The sequence below is a fragment of the Mustela lutreola genome, chromosome 3 (genome assembly GCF_030435805.1).
Source record: "Mustela lutreola isolate mMusLut2 chromosome 3, mMusLut2.pri, whole genome shotgun sequence".
NCBI lineage: Eukaryota > Metazoa > Chordata > Mammalia > Carnivora > Mustelidae > Mustela > Mustela lutreola.
This window is the reverse complement of record NC_081292.1, coordinates 160,699,325-160,713,828: the sequence shown is the minus strand read 5'-3', so window position 1 is coordinate 160,713,828 and position 14,504 is coordinate 160,699,325. Positions and strand designations below refer to the sequence as shown.

Genomic DNA, 14,504 nt, shown 5'->3' with positions numbered 1-14,504 from the left:
TTCACAAGGTAGACCCCTTAATGGTTGCAGAAGAGTATTAAAGAGTATTAAAAAACCTAAAAATATGTAAAATATGTTCTTCCCTTCTTCTCAGGCACAAGATTGTTCAGTTAAAATAAAATGTAGGTTTTCCACGCTCCTTTGTCTCTAAGTAGTCATGTGACTAAATTCTCAGCAGCAAAACAAAGTATGAAGTAGAGTAAAATTTCTACATCATTGGCTTTAAGAAAAACAGAACTATTCTTTCAAGTTCTTCCAAGATGAAATGTGATAATGTGAACAACAAACCCCTAATTATAAATAAAAGGCTAATAGCCTAGGGCAATCCTCAAAGTATGGGACAGAAGCATCACTATCACCTAGGAACTTCCTAGAAATGTAAATTCTCAGAACCTATCCTAGACGTACTGAATCAAATTCTAGGGGTGAAGTGAAGCTCCAGAAATCTGTGGTTTTCAGAATTCTTGAAATGACCCTATAGGAAACCACTACAATAAAAGAACGCCTAAGAGTGAGAAATGTTAAGGTTTCATGGAAAGAGGACTGTGAAGAAATGCTTTTGGCTATGGCATTTAAGATGGTTTAGTGACCTTTGGCATGACAGTAAGAGTTTATTTAAAAGGCCTCTAGGTGGGATGCCTGGCTGGTTCAGTGGTAGAGCATGTGAATCTTAATCTTGGGGTGGAGTCTGAGCCCCACATTGGACACAGAGATTACGTTTAAAAAAAAAAAAGTCCTCAGGATGATTTAGATGCACATTAAGTTTTGAGTACTCCTGCCTCAGGGAGTGGCAATGTGGCCTTATCCAATGCCAAAGAACTGTTATCATTAAAGGAGAAATAAATCTAAGTCACTATATTTACCATTGATCTTAATACAGTGTTAGTGGAATAGATCCTAGGTGGCTCAGCTGGTTACTCATTGGCCTTTGGCTTGGATCATACTTTAGGTCCTGGGATCCATTCCCATGTGGGACTCCCTGCTCAGCAGGTAGCCTGCTTCTTCCTCTCTCGTTCTTACTGCTCATGTTCTCTCTCTCTCAAGTAAATAAAATCTTAAAGAAAAAAAAAAAAAAAGACTGTATAGATTTAAATTCTGGCTCCACTACTCGGTCACTGAATCTGGGTAAGTCATTTTGCCTCTCAAGTCCATTTCCTTATTTTATATAAATGGATATAACAAGAATAGTAACAACTCTTAGAAGGCAGTAATAAAAATTTAAGTGAATATCAATTTAAAATGTATAGCGGTGTAAACAATGCTAACTGCTATTAATATATTATTGAAACGAGCAATCTGGTGAAATATGAAATGCAAAAACTCATTACTCCATGACATTCTCTATTTCTTTTTTTTTTTTTTTAAAGATTTTATTTATTTGACAGAGATCACAAGTAGGAAGAGAGGCAGGTAGAGGGAGAGGGGGAAGCAGGCTCCCTGCTGAGCAGAGAGCCCGATGGGGGGCTCGATCCCAGGATCCTGGGATCATGACCTGAGCTGAAGGCAGAACCCACTGAGCCACCCAGGCAACCCATGACATTCTCTATTAAACAGAGGTTAAGGAACTGGAGATGAAAATGAGCTACTGGCCTACATAAAGAATATACAATTTCAACTTCTATGTACAGCATTTAAGAACTATGGCCCATCCCCAAACTATATACCCCGTATCATTCCCTACTATTCTCCAGACACTAAAAGTCAACAAATATTAATGATTCATCACACATATTTTTCAGTCTTCTCTCATGCTATTCCTCTTTCCCAAGTGAAACCTTAATCGATTTATCAGTGCTCACCTTAAATATCAAATTTTCTACAGCCTTTTATGTTTCCCTGGCCTAAAACGGCTGTTCTCCTTGAGTTAAATGTATATGGATTCCTCCACAAAGCCCAAATTAATGATCTGGGATGAGGGAGTCTCAAAATTGTTTCAATCACTATTGAAACTCACTAACCATAGTATGAAATTAAGATAGAAAAGAGATTTTTAATTACCTGAAAAGATTCTCTATTTTTACGCTGTCGTCTCCTTTCTCTCAGCAAACTCTTCTGCTTTTCTTCTTCTTCTTCCTTTTCTAAAGCTCGGATGTGTTCTTCAAAGCAAATTAAAGCATCTTCTTTATCCATGTCTAGAGATTTTCCCAGTTAAGAAAAAAATTAAAATGTCCAGTATCAGTAAAAAAAGCAGTTTATTTACATTAACTTTCTCTAAATTTCAAATTCACCTGTAATTAAATTCAAATTCACTTGTAATTAAACTCAAATGACTCATAATCATCTAAATAGGAAATGCTTATTTTTTTATTTTTAATTTTTTTTTTCAGATTTTATTTATTTATTTGACAGAGAGCAATCACAAGTAGGCAGAGGCAGCCGGGAGGGGTGTGGGTGGGTGGGTGGGAAGTAGTCTCCCTGCTGAGCAGAGAGCCTAATGCGGGGCTCAATCCCAGGACCCCGAGTTCACAACCTGAGCCGAAGGCAGAGGCTCAACCTGCTGAGCCACCCAGGTGCCCCTAAATAGGAAATGTTTTAAAAAATTCGAACACCTCATTAAAAGATACCTTGAATTTGAGGGTGAAATAAAGACCATGCACAAGACACAGTTAAGGAAAATAAAGATGTTACTGTAAAATTTGTCAGCAACATTACAACCACCCAAGGAGCTTTTTCACAAGATAGAATTTTAGGCCCTACTAACACCTACTGAATGACGCACGGTATTCACAAGGGTAATTCAAAGCTGTAATTTTTTTTTTGTTTGTTTGTTTTTAAGATTTTGTTTATTTATTTATTTGACAGACAGAGATCACAAGTAGGCAGAGAGGCAGGCAGAGAGAGAGGAGGAAGCATGATCCCAGGACTCCGGGATCATGACCTGAGCCGAAGGCAGAGGCTTTAACCCACTGAGCCACCCAGGTGCCCCCACAAAGCTGTAATTTAAAAAGCAACTGGTAAGTCAGAACAAGACCCTGGGTAAGCTTAAAGCAGGATAATGCTAATACAATTTTTGGTGTTTGCAAATCTCTAAAGCCATTACCTCAAGGAGACAGTCTGAATAAAACTGTGGTAATTAATCTAGTTCAAACTAAATTACACTAAAATGCAAGAAACAATTCAGACTTGATCTATGACAAACATACCAGATATTTTAATATTTGATAAAGTTAGTATTTTCTACTTGAATAATGAAACTCAATCATACTTTACTTGGAAACCAACAAAACAAGGGGTTCCTGGTGGCTCAGATGGGTAAGTGTCTCTGACTCTTGATTCTCGCTCAGTTCAAGATGAGCATTGGGAGACTGAGCCCTGCATCAGGCTAGGTATGACAGTCTGCTCAAGATCTTTCTTTCCGGGACGCCTGGGTGGATCAGTGGGTTAAGCCTCTGCCTTCAGCTCAGGTCATGATCCCAGGGTCTTGGGATCGAGCCCCGCTTCGGGTTCCCTGCTCAGCGGGAAGCCTGCTTCCCCGTCTCTCTGACTGCCTCTCCACCTACTTGTAATCTCTCTCTTAAAAAAAAAAAAATCTTTCTTTCCCCTTCCCTCTGACCCTCACCAACCTAAACAAACAAACAAACAAAAAAAGCAGTGGGAATCAACAAAAAACAATTGTGTAAAATTCAGTTAGTCACCTAATAAAAAAAATAATTTTTTGTTATAGGATTTCTAAAAAAAACTTTCTCCTTATTAGTCTTTATATTCTTACTCTGCAATTCCTCATCTTCTGCAAAAGTTGGATTATCCATCAGATACTGTTGGGCTTCAGACCAGGTGGTAGAGTATGTTACATTAGCCATATTGTCAAGTATGTTTTTTAAGGCTTCCCAATTTCTCTTCCGTAACTGCTTTGCTTGCTCCTAAATCAAAAGAATGAATACACATTTGAGGTTCAAAGAAAGTATGGTATTTGAACTGCAATCAGTGAGTTTCTTTACATTCTAAATGATGCCCAAATTTCATGTTACCCAATTTATTTTAAATTAACTTTTTAAAAATAAACACTAATTTTCCAATGATCCTGTCAAACTTCTTAACCTGGTAACTGCCGACCTTCAATTTTTATTTCCTCTCTTTAAGAAGTTGGAATCTGGAAACCGTATCTCCCCAACAACTCCATAAATCTCTCTTCTTGTAACTATGCATTATAGAAAGAAGTCGAAAACTAAAGTTACTATCAGCAAGTCACACAATAGGCAAATTCCACAGTCTTCAACCACTTTCAGTTATGTTCAAATTTCTGTTAATACTTACATTTCTAGGTATCTGAAGAATGAGTAACCCATAACTTACTGCATAATAAAATAGATGTGAGGTGTTTTAAAACACTATCCTGCAAGCACCTTTTAGTGGTAACAATTATATATTACTGACATTTTTCTATAGAAAACTTACATAAATGCATTACAAACAAAATTACTGAGTATTTTAAAAACCTAATAAGTTTAAAAAAAAAAAAGTATCTTTCAAAGTGGGCAGAAGATAGCCAGTTAACGAAAATTCAAGTAACAGTTGGATAAATCTGCACCTCGGGTGTCCACATCAGTACTATTACAGGATCTATCCATTTATAATAAGGAGATCTGCTACACCACATAAACCGAATAAAGCAAACAAAAATGGACATGGTATAAAATAACTCCTAATCAGAATGAAGAAATATCTTGTTTTACCTATAAATACTAACAACTAAGAATGAATAATACCTTTTCTTTTTTTGAAAGGAAGAATAAAACATCTTCATAGATTTCAAGACGATCACGTTCCGATATTGCATTCCAGACTTCCATCTCTCCAAACATTTGCTCAGCTTTTCTAGTAGAAAAATTAAACGTTACTCTATATTACTCAATAAAAATTCATTTTAAGCTGTTTTAATTTTATGGTAAGCTTAAAACGACCCGATGAACACTCTGAACTCATGAGTATATTATACAGAAAAACTCTTGGATAATTTTTTTTTAAGATTTTATTTATTTATTTATTTGTCAGGCAGAGATCACAAGTAGGCAGAGCAGCAGGTGCAGAGAGAGAGGGAAGCAGGTTCCCTGCTGAGCAGAGAGCCCGACGTGGGGCTCCATCCCAGGACCCTGAGATCATGACCTGAGCTGAAGGCAGAGGTTTAACCCACTGAGCCAACCAGGTGCCCAAATTTTTTCTTTTTTAAAGATTTATTTATTTGAAGGACGTCTGGGTGGCTCAGTCGTTAAGCATCTGCCTTCAGGTCAGGTCATGATCCTGGGGTCCTAGGATCGAGCCCCACATTGGGCTCCCTGCTCAGCGAGAAGCCTGCTTCTCCCTTTCCCACCCACCCTACGGATTTCCCTCTTTTGTTGTCTGTCAAATAAATAAAATCTTTAAAAAAAAAAAAAAAGTATTTATGTGAGGAAGAGGAATGAGGAGGGAGAGAGGGGAAGGGAGAGGCAGGGAGAGGGAGAATCCCAAGCAGATGCTCAGCTTAGCAAGGATCCCGATGTAGGGATCCATTTCATGACCATGAGATCATGACCTGAACTGAAACCAAGAGTTGGACACTTAACCTACTGAGCTACCCAGGGGACCCAAGGAGCAGATAATTCTAACTGAGCCATGTTTTGTAGTAAAGATTTTATTTCTTAGAGTAGCTACAGATACTAACAAACTGTCCATGGAACTAAATTGCAGACTTCAAAAAGTTGCCAGAAATTTAGGTAATATATAAAATTGGACTATTTAAAGAAATGAAGAAATTTTGCCAATGCTGTTCTAGAAAACTCAGGAAAATAAGAAAGTACATATGGAAAATGGACTTACCTTATTGCAAAAATGTTAAATTTCAAATTATATATAATATACATGTATGTGTACGTGTGTGTGTGTATATATATGTATTTTTTTTAAGTAGGCTCCACATCTAGTGTCAAGCCCAATACAGGGCCTGAACTCACAACCCTGATAGCAAGACCTGAGTTGAGATCAAGAGTCAGATGCTTAACCGATGAAGTCACTCAGGCACTCCTCAGTTCTTATATTAAGCAGAAAGAAGTCAGGCTTTTTTTTTTTTTTTTTTTAAAGATTTTTTTATTTATTTATCAGAGAGAGTGGGGGGGGAGAGAGCGAACACAGGCAGACAGAATGGCAGGCAGAGGCAGAGGGAGAAGCAGGCTCCCCGCTGAGCAAGGAGCCCGATGTGGGACTCGATCCCAGGACGCTGGGATCATGACCTGAGCCGAAGGCAGCTGCTTAACCAACTGAGCCACCCAGGCGTCCCAGAAGTCAGGCTTTAATTATTACATTTAATCTACCCCTCCTTTGTTTTAGTCTCTAATTAATAATTCAGTCTATAAAGTTAAATTCCACATTTAACACTGATTTACCTTGTCCCTTACGAAACTCCCCCAACTCATAGTTACTTAGCTTTAATGAGCATCCCTATTGGATCAGTTACTACACTTGACAAAAATGACACAGGAACAGTGCAGTAAACATATACCATGCATTACTAAAAATCTTACTTGTATCTGGTTGTAGAAGTCATTTTCTCATGATTCTCAAGAAAACGTTGAAAGGATTCTTTAGCCTCTTTGTATTTTGACCTTGCTTCTTCTTTTTCTTCTTTTTCTGTCTGGACTTTATAAGCATTGAAGGCTTGCTTTTTTTCGCTCAACTTTGCTAAAGCACTAAATTGAAAAAACACCATGTAAGAGTAAATGAAGGTAGGACGATCAAATGTCAATGCTTTGAAAAAAAATGATTTCATTCACTAAATATGAAAATTTCAATAAGATATTAAAAATTAAGAAACAATTACAGAAAATAATTTCTACTTTAAAAAATTTCTAATTTCATCTGTACTCAAATTGTATGACATGTCTTTTGGCTTTTCTGGTTCATATCTGACATAAAATAACTGTTATTGGTATCTAAGAGAAGACAATGATAGTTAAAAATTACACTATTTTACACAATTTTTAACATGCTAGGGTTGGAAAAATAAATTAAAAACCTTAAGTGTTACCTGTATCGTGGATCATTAATGATCATTTTCATAGCTTGTTCCCATGAAGCATTAGATGGTACCCGCTGAAAATAATTTAATGACAAAATTAAAATTTTGCACAAATATTGTAAAAGTCATACAACAGGAAATAAAGTATAATACTCACTGCAAACATCAAGCACTTCCCTTTGCTCAAGTTTGAAAGAGGTCTAATAATTTCTTATTGAACCAAGGCAAACCTGGGTAATATACATATAAACTAAAAAGAAAGCTTAAACTCATATTTAACAGAGCAAGAGTACTTATCATAAGACCTTTGATTAAAAGGTAAATAGTTTTTTGAATAAAAACAATACAGAGGTAGAATGTACTGTATAGTATGCTGTACACAAAAATTTCTTTTTGTACACAAGAGTTTTTTTGGTGAAAATCAGTTTCATAAAAATATTCTTCAAAAAAGGGAAATTTAGTTCATTTTTGGTTATGACAGTTTATGAAGTTACTATTTTCAATAAGGACATCAAGGTACTGACTGCATTAAATAGTAACTTTATCAGATAATTATTATGTCATATAAAAAATCTTTAATACCTTTTCTTTCAATAATTCTTTAAATGCTTGCTTTGCCTCTTCCTTTGTATTCCAGGTATAGGTTTTCTTTGCTGGTTGGCTTTCCTCCTCTTCTTTTTTGGGAGTAAAACTAGAGGGAAATTCAAACATTTTATAATTTAAGTAAACATTTGCTTCACTTAGAAAAGCAATATCTTCATTATTTAAGTGTTTACTACTGAGGTTAAATTTTATAATTTCAAAATAAATTTTCTTATATGAATCCTACACATTTACCTAAACATAAAGGCATAAAATTAATAGAGTTTTTTCCTGAAACATTCAGTTATTAGGGAAATGGGGGCCTCTAAAAGTAACAATTATACTGAAACATTAATTCCAGCAATCCACAAATGAATACTTTTAAATGGTCTATAAAACTTACCCAGTGTCTTCATTTCAGTGCCTTAATAACTAAGGATTTGGGCAAATTGGCATAAATATAAAAAAGATGCTAAGGCTCTAAATCAGGACGGGAATACTACAATTCATATGCCAAATCTAGCCCATTGTCTGTTTCTGCAAATAGTTTTTTACTCAAAGTTTATATACTGTTTATGGCTTATTGTGTGCTACCTTAGCAGAACTGCATCATTGGGACAGAACTGATGATCCACAAAACTGAAAATATTAATTGATAATTTACAAAAAAAAGTATGCCAAATACTGATCTCAAACAAAAAGAATTAACATACCCAAGAATTACCAACTCTACCAGTTTGGTGGTCTTTATGAAATGAAAAGGTCATATAATCCTGACATCCCTTCCTATATATAAAGGGGGAAAATGCAGTAAACAAAAAGTAGAATACTTCAAGGAAGGACTAGAGCAAATACTAACAACTACAAAAAATATATTCCTACCATCTGAGTCAAGGAACCTTACTTTGGGAAATTTATTTAAAATTCTCAGAAATAGTATAAAGGGCCCAGTCAAAGTAACAGCTATAAATGGTCTATAATGCAGTAATTAAAACAAGAAGATTATAATGATTCAGGCACTTAAGGAAATACTAGAAAGAAAATAAACAGGAACTATTTGTTGTTAAAATTATGAAAAACAAATTACTGCAGAAAAAAAATGGAGTATAAAAAGATATTAAAAAAAATTATCCCCAAAGCTTAAATATCTATCAGAACACTAAAATTATATATATGTAAATAATGAAATAACATGCCATCATTCAACATGATGGGCTATGTCAACATAAAAGATATCACATATAGGTTTAAAATAGATATAATGCATACACTTTTTTTTTTTTGAAGATTTTTATTTATTTGAAAGACAGAGATCACAAGTAGGCAGAGAGGCAGGCAGGCAGAGGAGGAAGCAGGGGCTTGATCCCAGGACCCTGGAATTATGACCCAAGCTGAAGGCAGAGGCTTTAAGCCACTGAGCCACCCAGGCACCCCATAATGCATATATTTTTAAGTGCATAGAAAAAGGGCAGAAGGAGAGTGCCTGGCAGGTTCAGCTGAAAGAGCATGCAACTTTTTTTTTTTTTTAAAGACTTATTTATATGACAGAGAGAGACACAGCGAGAGGAAATACAAGCGGGGGAGTGGGAGATGGAGAGGCTGGCTTCCCGCCAAGCAGGGAGCCCAATGTGGGGCTCAGTCATAACCTGAGCCAAAGGCAGACGCTTAACGACTGCGCTACCCAGGCATCCCAGAGCATGCAACTCTTGATCTTGAGCTGTGAGCTGGAGCCCCAGATGGGTGTAAAGATTATTTAAAGAATAAAACAGGGGTGTGTGAGTGGCTCAGTTAGTTGAGCACGTGACTCTTGCTTTTGGTTCAGATCACGCTCTCAGGATCCTGAGATAGAGCTCCATGTTGGGCTCAGGGCTTGGGGGTCTGCCTTCCCTCTCCCTCTATCCCCCTCCCCTGCATGAGTACACGTGCTCTCTCTCAAATCTCTTAAAAAACAAAAATAAAACTTAAAAAAAAAAAAAAAATTTTAAAAAAGGGCCAAAAGATGTAAATAAAATGTTACTCTTCTATGCCTTCAAATATACCATATAGATTTTTCAACTTTTTTTTTTTAAGATTTTATTTATTTAATTTGAGAGAAAGAGAGAGAGAGACAGCACAAGTAGGTAGACAGGCAGGCAGAGAGAAGCAGGCTCCCTGCTGCACAGAGAGCCCGATGTGGGGCTCAATCCCAGAACCCTGGGATCGTGACCTGAGCCGAGGGCAGAGGCTTTAACCCACTGAGCCACCCAGGTTCCCCCCTTTTTCAACTTCTAAAACAGGAAAAATTTTAAATGATTTTCAACTTTGGGAAACACATAAGAAAAATTTTCAAAAATATATTTACAAGAAGCAGTTGGAAGGTGAGATCAGTATGCCTAAATATTAAGATGGGTGTTCATGTTTGAAACTTTACACCATGGTTCACAGTTTCTTAAAATGTATGTGAACATCATTAAAATCAAGAAGCATGGCTCAAATTATATATCTGTATAAAGCACAGCCAGATGAAATATGACCACATGACATGGAACATAAGTACATGTAAACTATAAATTGGCAGATGCAGCTGTCTGTCATATTAAAAAGTTATAGCAATTTAATTACAGTAACAGTTTTGCTCATACACCCTACTAAATATTTTTGTCTACTTAATTTTTGCTTCTATTTGATCAAACTAGCACTTCCTTTCAGGGCTTTGCTAAGTCATATTTGAGTCTGTTGTAAAATAAAATAGTACTAATCCTGTCTTTATTTAAAATTTTGTTATTTTAATAATCACGGACTTTTTGCATTCGTTTTGATTTAAAATTACGGCTAAGGTGGTTGGTACCCTGTTTTAAATTTGTACCGCATCCTCTACCTCTGAATTCTGCTTCCTAAACCTTCTGAGGATTAGTTTCCAACAGTGTAAGAGCATGACTTCGCAAAATTCAGCCTTGATTGTTTTAGATAATAATTCATTATCTAAATTCTCATGTTCTGATTCACAAAAAAATTTTAAGCACTCAATGGCCACCATATGAACGGGTAATTTCTTGCATTAATGAAGTCTGGTACTGATGTACAAAAGTCACTAAACTTACTCAGCTACGGTTTCCTGCTTAGCTGTTTCATCTCCAGTATTACTGGATACTTCCATGCTCTGTTCCTGAACAGCTGGAGTACTAGTAAGTTGTGCTTGTTCTTCAGTTGAAATTGTCACTGTATTCTCGTTATCTACAACGGTAGCAACAATTGAAGTAACTTCAGGCTCAGGAACAACTGGACCAGTTCCACCCACAGTATTCGAAGCAGAGGTGGAAGCACTGGCGTTGGCAGCAGCAGCAGCAGCAGCGGCGGCGGCTGCAGCAGCAACAACAGCAGCGGCAGCTTCTGCAGCAGCCATGGTGCTCATGGTGGTCGGAATTTCTGTTGTAGGAACCGGGGCTGCTGATGTTGTAGTGCACTCTTCTTGCTTACTATGCATTAAAAATACAACAAAAAACAGGTCAATGAGATGACAGAAAGCCAAAAAATACTAGTTTTTATCACAAAATCAAATGACTAAGAGTAACTATAAAAGGGAGAAAGGCAATGTGGCAAACTATAAGCCACCTGAAAAGATGAAAACCACAGAATGAAACTGGATTACTTTGATTTAACAGAGCAAACATTCAGGATAATATAGGATAGGGACTCATGCAACACTCTGCACTTCCAAAAGTCCAGTAATTGTTTTCGTTCACAAAATGCCCTACTATCAGATTGTATTATATACATCATAAATTTCTGTAAGAAGTTTAAATTTTATCCATTTCATATATTAAAAGGGAAACCTGAATACAGGAAGACATATATATTTCACCTATTCCCAAATTAAATCAAACCAAATTTTGGACTTTTCTATAAAGCAGCCTTAATTCAAAGGATGCAATCCAAATTCCAACAATCACTGTCTAGTAAAATGTCATTTGTATATCTTGAGTAAATATCCTTCTCCCTGCTCCCAATCCTCCAAAGACATCAAACAATCACCCTCATGTTAAATACTATTTATACTATAAAGCAAATAGTTGAAACAAGAATGCTATATACAGGAGACACCAAATTTGTAAATTGTACTGATATTCAAAATTACTTACCTACTTTCTTCAGCTTTGATCATTGCTATTAAAGAGAAAAAAGAAAAGTCACATATGACATGGTTTTTAAATATAATCAATGAAAATAAACATTAAAGGGAGATAAAGAGAAATTTCATACAATAAGATTTAATTTACCATCCGAAAAAACAAACTTTTTCAGAGCAAATTATTGCTCCAAAGTTCCAGGGCAGCAATTAAAGAATGAAGACAAATTTAAATAACAGCAGTTTTTAGGAAAGTTTCTCTGCACACTGCTACTTTCCCAAAGGCTGCTGGCTACTGCAAAAACTCTCTGAAAATATCTGTATAATTCTAGAACAAAATAGTATTTTCCCCAGGGGTAAAACTATTTTTTTTTTTAAGATACCAAATTCAAAATGAGACCAAATTCATGATGAAATTTCAGCACAAAATACTAGCATTGACAGGTAGATAGATAGTTATACACACCAACTATTCTGTAGTAGGGTTATATCAGAAATGAGCTTGATATTTCTCACATGAATAAAATGGCAATCTACCTATCTACAATATTATTATTAGCCAATGCTAGTATAGAAATTTAAAGAGCTTTAAAGATGTGCATTCAGTATTAAAGTAAATTTTTCTTTATGGGTAACAAAAGTATTCAGCATCATTAGCAAATGAGGTGGTCCATGAAAGTAACAAAGCTGAACTTTATGAAAATATTTTAAAAACTTATCCCCCTTTAATGTAAACCATTTCTGAAAATATGTTGATAATGTCTGACAAAAAGAAGTCATCATTACTAACATAAATTAACGTATTTTTAGGATACAATGATGATCTAATAAGCTAATTATGTAACACAAGAAAAAGATTTAAGACCACAGAGCCTTTAGGAAATGTTTATTCTCTTTACTGTCAGAGGTCATTCCACACTGCAGATTATTATAGCCTCCATTTCTAAAATCTACTGCTTTTAAATTAATAATTTATGATACCAGATTCTATTAGAAATAAGAGTAAAAGAACTAACTTTTCAATTCGCACTCTAATCTCTGCTATTTGAAGAACTGGGTTTCATATTAGGTAGTATTTCCAGATTTTCAGGGGTATTTTGAACAGTTGAGAATAATGAAAAATACTCCCTTTGTAAGTAAAGCAGGACATTTTGTTTAATTCTTCCATAACATAAAGGCTATTTTACAATGTGCTAAAATAATATTAGCAATAAATGTATAGTCTGACAATGTATTAAAAAATTTAAACTGAACTCAAGGCTCTCTGCTATCTGCTACATGTGTTAAATCACATATTGTATGTATACACCAACACTCACAGTTGTATTTAAATTATTGTACATGATGCCCTTAATTCAATTTTCCAATGGTAAATTAATTTTTTAATCAAAGTATAATTTTAAAAGTCACAAGCTCATTTATAATATAACCCTTTAATGAATTTTTAATTAGAGATTTCTCACTGCAGATTTACCCAATCATGGTTAGTGAACATTATTAGTAACAAACTCTAAAAATGTTAAATAACGACAGAAAATGAATTATCAAAGCAGCTCACCATGCAGGTTTGATTTTGTAATAAGACTTCCAGCAACAATGGTATTCTGGTATCCTAGTTTCAGTGGAATCAAATCAAATAAAAATCTATTTAAAATCTATAGAACTGATATCTAGAGCAACAAGAAAATAAGAGCCCATAAAACTGTTACACCATTTAAAATGTTCTAATCATTTAATTTTTAAAAATAAGACCTGTGTTTGAACAATCCTATATATAAAGGATTGTTTCAAGGTGAATGACATAGATATGTAAAAAATTAACATTAAAAATTATTTTTTTCTGTGTTACCTTCAAGATCCTCAAGTTCTTTAGGTTTGGCCCAGCGGGATTCTTTTGTTTGAGAATTATAATAGTAAGGCTTTCCAGAATCAGATTTGTATTCCTTCCAGGGACACTTAGATAAAAGTTGCTAAAGGGAAATAAAAATCTTCAGTTAACAGTAATGTATTTAGCATCACTCATCATTCACATTACTGTTTCCCTAAATATCAATCTGTACAACTCAAACACTTTTGAGATAAGCCACCAATTACAGAATACTTAGTAGGTAATGTTATTTGAAATATTATTTAATCTTTACAATAATACTGCAATATCCATACTGTTATTTCAAATTTATACTGCTACTTACAGAAAATAACTTGTTTAAGATAATATACCTAATAAAGGAGCAGAAGCAAGATTCAAAACCAGGTCTATGTAAATTTCAGATCCTATCTGTTGTTGCCATTTACACCCCATCATAGGTAAAATTTATCATACATACTTCACAGACTTCTCAAATACTAACAAAAGTAGGAAAAATAAAAAATTGGGAAAAAGCAAAATGTGGTTTACCCATGCTCAGATATCAGTTTTATGGCTAATAATTTATTAAACCTATGCAAACTATCTTATGTAAGGAAACAAAATAAGTATGATATACTTAAAACCTAATATACAAAACCGCTTGGCGTGCATGAGAATGCTACTGAAAACTCCTATTGAGATGGTGTCTTGGTGATGATATTTAAAGAAAAAATAACTACCTGTGTCAGTACTGGGATTAAAAAAAACAAAAACAAAAACAAGAACCAGTCTCTGTCAACCCCCCATCCCAAGTATTGCTATGCATATTATTGTGGTAGCCTAGAAAATATTTTTATATCCTCAAACTCCTTCATTAAGAAAGAAAATAAAATGTGCTGCCAACCTGGAAAAATCTCCAACTATAGCTTGAAAGGCCAGATCAACTCTTACTTAGGACTCCAGAGTTCTTAATTAAACCA

General features: G+C 35.0%; 1 protein-coding gene across 8 annotated transcripts in view; it reads right to left on the bottom strand.

Moving 5' to 3' along the window:
* Window positions 1–14,504, bottom strand: part of PRPF40A (pre-mRNA processing factor 40 homolog A) — a 55,475-nt gene that overhangs the window by 10,149 nt on the left and 30,822 nt on the right. For 4 of the 8 annotated variants that reach the window (XM_059167323.1, XM_059167325.1, XM_059167326.1 and 1 more), the window contains exons 7-16: window positions 13,525–13,645; window positions 13,234–13,287; window positions 11,689–11,713; window positions 10,651–11,025; window positions 7,571–7,679; window positions 6,998–7,062; window positions 6,495–6,659; window positions 4,707–4,815; window positions 3,710–3,860; window positions 1,999–2,132 (exon numbers count right to left, since the gene is read on the bottom strand). In XM_059167323.1, coding sequence (XP_059023306.1) covers window positions 1,999–2,132; window positions 3,710–3,860; window positions 4,707–4,815; window positions 6,495–6,659; window positions 6,998–7,062; window positions 7,571–7,679; window positions 10,651–11,025; window positions 11,689–11,713; window positions 13,234–13,287; window positions 13,525–13,645 — 1,308 coding nt within the window. The remainder of the gene's footprint in view (window positions 1–1,998; window positions 2,133–3,709; window positions 3,861–4,706; window positions 4,816–6,494; window positions 6,660–6,997; window positions 7,063–7,570; window positions 7,680–10,650; window positions 11,026–11,688; window positions 11,714–13,233; window positions 13,288–13,524; window positions 13,646–14,504) is intronic. The other 4 variants (XM_059167327.1, XM_059167328.1, XM_059167330.1 and 1 more) reach the window with 1 other exon arrangement.